This window comes from Micromesistius poutassou, assembly GCF_964030765.1.
Source record: "Micromesistius poutassou genome assembly, chromosome: 22".
NCBI lineage: Eukaryota > Metazoa > Chordata > Actinopteri > Gadiformes > Gadidae > Micromesistius > Micromesistius poutassou.
Genome location: NC_140292.1, coordinates 10,463,681 through 10,469,680, shown reverse-complemented (window position 1 = coordinate 10,469,680; position 6,000 = coordinate 10,463,681). Strand labels below are relative to the sequence as shown.

Sequence of the window (6,000 nt, the reverse complement as noted above, 5' to 3'; positions counted from 1 at the left end):
TGTGTGTGTGTGTGTGTGTGTGTGTGTGTGTGTGTGTGTGTGTGTGTGTGTGTGTGTGTGTGTGTGTGTGTGTGTGTGTGTCATTTTTTTCTCTTTCTCTCACTCTCACTCTGAGCTCGAGAGCCGCTGAGCACCAGGTGACTTTTCATTTTGTTCTGACCGCACTGCGATCCTCCGCGATGGCGCTGCGGTGCTCCTACCTCGGCTGAGGCGGGCAGCGAGAGACAGCGCGGCGGAGGAGGAGGAGGTTGTGAGGAGGAGGCTGTCACGGTGAAGCCGCCGCCGCCCGAAACCAAATGCTTCTTCAGAGAGCCCATGAGCGGGCAGCCGCGATGCGATGCGGCTCCGGACCATGATGGGACGGATTTCCATAGGATGCTACCTGCGTTGTGGCATCCTCGTGCTTTTCGCCTCGCGAGTCCCGGCTACCTCGGCGAGAGGTAAACGAAATGTTTTCAATACGGACTTTCTGGAGCTTACAGGGGGTGTTTAAGCGTATGGGGGAGCTGTTATATAGCAGCCGTTATTGTTGTATTCATTGTTATGTTTTGGAGAGGCTGGAGGAGAGGGGCGCGCATCGCGGCGGTGGTCCTGCACCGTGCGTCCTCCTGTGGATCAGCATCATTACCGATGAGAAGTTTAGTGGTGTGGGCAAGGTGCGTCGAAACCATGCACACACCCTAAAAGTTCTGGTATTATGGTGTGAACGTGTTGTCTATTCTAATCCTGAGAATCCTGATTAAATAAGTCATTGAAATGAACACATGACGCACCATCCATCCGGAGCCAGATGGCTCAACGCGCTCTGGTTCCGAAAACGCTACTCTCCCCTGTTTTCTGTCTTTAAATTCGCCTTTTTCGGACACGTGGGGTGTCTCGCTACGATTTAAAATGTGTACGATTTCTTGTGACTAATCTTTCACCTCGCATATGCGGACCTGGTGGCAAAACTTAAGCTGGAGTCAGTGTGTGCGTTAAACTGAACGCGTTTGGACACGTTGCCTGGTCATCTGGGGACGATTGATTTCACTGCTCTCTATTCTCTCGAAAGTCACTTCTGGTAAACAGAAATCTGTCGAGCTGTGTCTGTGTGACGCCGATTGTTGGCGTCAGTGTTTTAGACGGTAATGGGTTTGTGTGTGGACGTGTTTACGTGATACTGTCCATTCACCTCCAAATGGCCATGAAGAATTTAGTGCATTATTTATTCCATCACAGTTTGTGGTTTAAGCATCTCCCATTACCGTCTTGTTATTCCATCTTGTGGAAACGAGTTCACCTGCAGGCAGCTAAACGGACCGTTCTGAATTCCAATCTGTTTCTGTTTCTTCCTATTCTAAAGCTAATCAGTGTGGACCCAGACTAATTAGCCCTGACCCATTGACACCAGTTTACACGTTTGCAAATCAACAAGCAAATTAGCCCCATTTCTTTCTTCTTCAAATCTGAAATATAACTTTAATTGTTAGACTTTAATGAGAATATAATGAAATCAGTTTCAGCATATTTACCTTTTTGAGGTAATCGCTCCAGAAGGGATTCTGGGTTTATTTTGGATGTCAGTCAGAAACACATTCCTCAGTCCACACTCCTAGAAAGGTGTGGAGACGTGATGACCTTTCCACCGGTCAGTGTGTGTGATGTCTGAGTGAGGCGTGTCTTTGTTGTGTCCCAGTTGGCGTACAGTTGGGCATTAACCACGAGGTGATGAATGGTTTAATTCTTTAAAATGTGCCACGCACGAAGGAACTAAAATAGAGATGAGAGGAGAGCGAGAGAATGCAAACTGCTGAAAGAAGACGAAAAGACTCAAAACACTTTCGATATTTTTATTTCCCCAATCGGACGAAAGGAGAGACCGAGTGATTGAAAGAGAGAGAGATCCGGAGTGAGAGCGAGAGCGAAAGGGGGAGAGCGAGAGAGAGAGAGAGGTACAGAGATTTGGTGAAGAGAAAGAGAGCGCGTGAAAAGCCAGGTTTCATTCGTTGAAAATATCACTTCCTGGGTATTGCTCTAGCTTTGATTCAACTGACATTTCACACGGATGAAAAGCCTTCTCACACGGTTAGTGTGGAGGGATATAGTGTGGGGGGCTATATCCACCGTTGTTGCTTTTCTGTCAGAGATTGCACGATGGTCGCATTATCTGGATTCTAACTATTCAATTATTGAAAAATAAACCATTTCTCTCTCCATCCTCTATTTCCATCCCCACTTCCACACTTTCAGAGGGGACTGAGAGGTCAAATCCCCACACAGGTAGACCATAGCAAGACTTGTGTCCAACTTTATAAACAGAGAATACACAAATATAACACTTGTGAATATGTGTACATATGTGGATGTTATATCGGCAATATGGATTGGATTGGATTTGACTTGAAAACCAAGCACATTCTTACGAAGCCAAACCTTTTAAAAGCGTAGAATAGCAGCGAACGTATTCAATAATTCAGATTCTCCTCCGACACACCTCTTTGTGTGAAAGATGATATTGTCTTGGATGAGACTACGGCTGATGAACCCTGGGAGTTACAAGTGTGGCGTTTGCCGGTGTGTGTTTGTGTGAATGCTTATATCACAGTGTTAAATGGACCTGTGTAGTCGTGTTGACTGTATACTGCCACTTAAAGTGTGCGTGTGTGTGTGTGTGTGTGTGTGTGTGTGTGTGTGTGTGTGTGTGTGTGTGTGTGTGTGTGTGTGTGTGTGTGTGTGTGTGTGTGTGTGTGTGTGTGTGTGTGTGTGTGTGTGTGTGTGTGTGTGTGTGTGTGTGTGTGTTCCATCCATGTACATCCTGTGGCCTTGGTGCTGTCGCTCTCTTCCTGTTGATAGCTCGCATTGTGCTTTCAAACCGCACTGAAAAGGGGAACCTTGGAGAAGCTAACGGTCTGCATCCACAACTCACACGCCGCTGCGCCGCTGCCCTGCTCAAGGGCTCAGCCCCCCCCGAGCCTCCAGCACAAAGAAACGCTTCACGCCATTAATGAACAACTCATCCACAATGACATCCTCGTCTCTCTTCACCTTAACAGTTGGTACAACTTCATGTTTCCAGGAGATGTATTTATATATGTTACTATATATGTTACTATATATGTATACATGATGATACTATACCTAGTAGATGGCGGCCTTGTGAGAACGTCCTGATCTGGTGAGTTCCCGTTCTGTTTCTCTCTGCAGATCTGTCTGGCCTCCATCCCGTTGAAAGCTCTTTTTAAAAAAATGTCAAAATGAGAGGACCAATCAGCACTAGGGGGAGGGGTTTCAGTTCATGACGGACAAGTAGCACCACGGCCTGCAGAATGGCGGTGCCCAAGCAAAGTGTAGCAACCAACAGATCAATCAAAACAGTTTTCATACGAGATAGGCCGAGTAACAGTGTTTAAATACTCACTAGAATCTGCCAGAAGGCTTTTGTCAGAAGGAAAAGTTTTTGCTTTACTTCCAACCGGATTCAGGAAGAGCGAAGAGAGCGAGAGGGCCACTCTGATTGGATGAGTCTTCTGACCAATTGAAGGCAGATTTGGTGATAGGCGACTGATATTCAATGCGAAACGCAAACTGCATTATCTTGATGTACTCTATATACAACAAGATTTTTATGTTAGATTGTGGAAGAACTAAATTACATTTCATATATATACCATTCAGAACTCTCTCTAAACTGACATTTTGTGGCCAGGGTCTTTGTACGAGCGAGATCGTGCAGGGAGCACCACGAATGGTTTGGGGGACGTCAGGAAGACGACATACCGAGAGAGAGAGAGTGAGTGAGTGAGTGAGTGAGTGAGTGAGTGAGTGAGTGAGTGAGTGAGTGAGTGAGTGAGTGAGTGAGTGAGTGAGTGAGTGAGTGAGTGAGTGAGTGAGTGAGTGAGTGAGTGAGTGAGTGAGTGAGTGAGTGAGTGAGTGAGTGAGTGAGTGAGTGAGTGAGTGAGTGAGTGAGTGAGTGAGTGAGTGAGTGAGTGAGTGAGTGAGTGTGTGTGTGTGTGTGTGTGTGTGTGTGTGTGTGTGTGTGTGTGTGTGTGTGTGTGTGTGTGTGTGTGTGTGTGTGTGTGTGTGTGTGTGTGTGTGTGTGTGTGGCCCCACGTTAGAGCCATGCACAAAACAGAGAGAGACTTGCAAAACAGGAGGCTGGTGAGTTAAGATCAAAAATGGTTCAAACACCTTGAACTCATCAAACCTCCCTTCCCCCTAGGGGCCACAGGTAATGGTGTTGCTAACATCAGAGTTCAAAGCAGAGCGAGGCTCACCAGAATCTAATATTACAAGCAATTACAAACCACCGTAAAAAAATAACGACAACAGCTAACAGGATGGCATTGGCGTGATTCTTTTATGAACCATTATCCTGTTAAAGGGCAGATAAACACCCGTTTTAGCAGGAGAACTTCCGCCTACGACTTTCTACCGTGTGATGCGAGCAGTGGTGACAGTCGTAAAGGTTTTACAACAACCCACACATCGGCTTCCTGAGGAGCGTGAGAGGGCTGTTGTCAAACGTTGTCAAAGCCCACGTCCACCTCGCTTGTGCAGAGTTTGCCGCTGATTGAAAAGTACCAGTCTGGGAAAGTTTTGTTGCAAGTTCAGACTTCCTGTGTTTTACAGAGACTTTCCCACCTATAACAACTTTCTAGTCAGAAAGATCACGGAGATGTTCCAACACTTTGTGAGGCCCAAGCACAACTTCTTTCAACTAAAAACTCGCTCACCCGGTGAGCAATTCTTTCGTTTTTTTGCGACAAGCAGTCCTTGTCCGATCCTCTGCATCATCTCTCATTAGGAGCCATTGAGCCTCGATCTGAGCTCTTGGCTGAAGGAGCCTTGTTTTCTTTCATTTTAATTTTGATTTGATCTCTCTCTCAAGTGCTTTAGCACCCAGCAAAGCACTGGGCATACATTGAACAAAATGGAAAATACATTTCCACAGAGCCTTTGAAGATGCCTTCTTGGATTGCTCCTCCGTAAAGGAATATATACGAAGCACTCACCCTTGCAGAAACGGCAGGAAACTCACAGTACATCATGAGGTAGAAAATAGACAAGGTTGAAGATGGTTCAAATGAGTTGTATCCATAAAATATTGGTTCATAAACATCAAAGGCAAATAAGTACGCTAGATAAACCCAATTTCTGTTTTCAACTGACTCACATTCCCGTTTTCACATCATCAACTCACAATACCTGACAGTGCTGCTTTAAGTTCACTCCATAGCAGCTATTTCTGAACTATTTGTGTTTGTCAGAAGTGCCTCACCAAACATTTGTTGTGTAGTATCCGCACACGCCACAGGTTAGCGCGGGAGGAGATTATGACTTCTGGAGCGCTAATGCTAACAAAGACGTCAACATTTGCTATCTTTCCAATAAGCTATGTAGGTCTAAGCTGATCCAGGGAAGTGAAGAGCAAATCCCCCTAAATCTCAACAGAGAAGACATGGTTTGCTACAAGTTCACATGTGGATCGAGCGTATTCTAATGATACGTAGGAGATCAAGGCTTGTGCTATTCTGGGATTCCGGTCGGTGTTCAGTCGCTTCATGTCTGAAGCACACTGCTGTCGAAGGCTTTATTCTCAATTGAAATGACTTATTTGAACATAACTAATACCTGGACATTTTAACAAGGTGAAATGGTTGATTATTCACTAGGGGGGTCTTTAACAAGGTAGAGAAAAACTTTAAGATACTCAACCTAGCATAATAATGGACACCTTCAGTTTGTTTGTACTTCTATTCAATAGAAAATACCAGTCTGTGATCATCAGCCTGCTTCAACTAATAATAAGTACACAACATATCTGATTGTGCATAAATAAACATGAATATTGATGCTTCGGTGTGCATCTTGGTTCTTCAGGCCACTGATGTATTACCTTTTTGTCCCTCACCCAAACCAATACCTCAGAAGACTTTAATTACACCTCTGCACATTTAAGTCAGATGACATGTTTTGTTTGACATATTACTTTGCCTGTCTACATTCAACTTTTTTTGTCCC

The 6,000-nt window shown here is 45.1% G+C and overlaps 1 protein-coding gene across 1 annotated transcript in view; it reads left to right on the top strand.

Moving 5' to 3' along the window:
• Window positions 1-337: 337 nt before the first annotated feature.
• The window catches only part of LOC311367331 (netrin receptor UNC5D-like), a gene marked incomplete at both ends in the record, with an annotated part of 166,265 nt that continues 160,602 nt past the window's right edge, over window positions 338-6,000 (top strand). Inside the window, one exon of the mRNA XM_084486158.1 lies at window positions 338-440. Within this exon, the coding sequence (XP_084342284.1) occupies window positions 338-440 (103 nt within the window). The remainder of the gene's footprint in view (window positions 441-6,000) is intronic.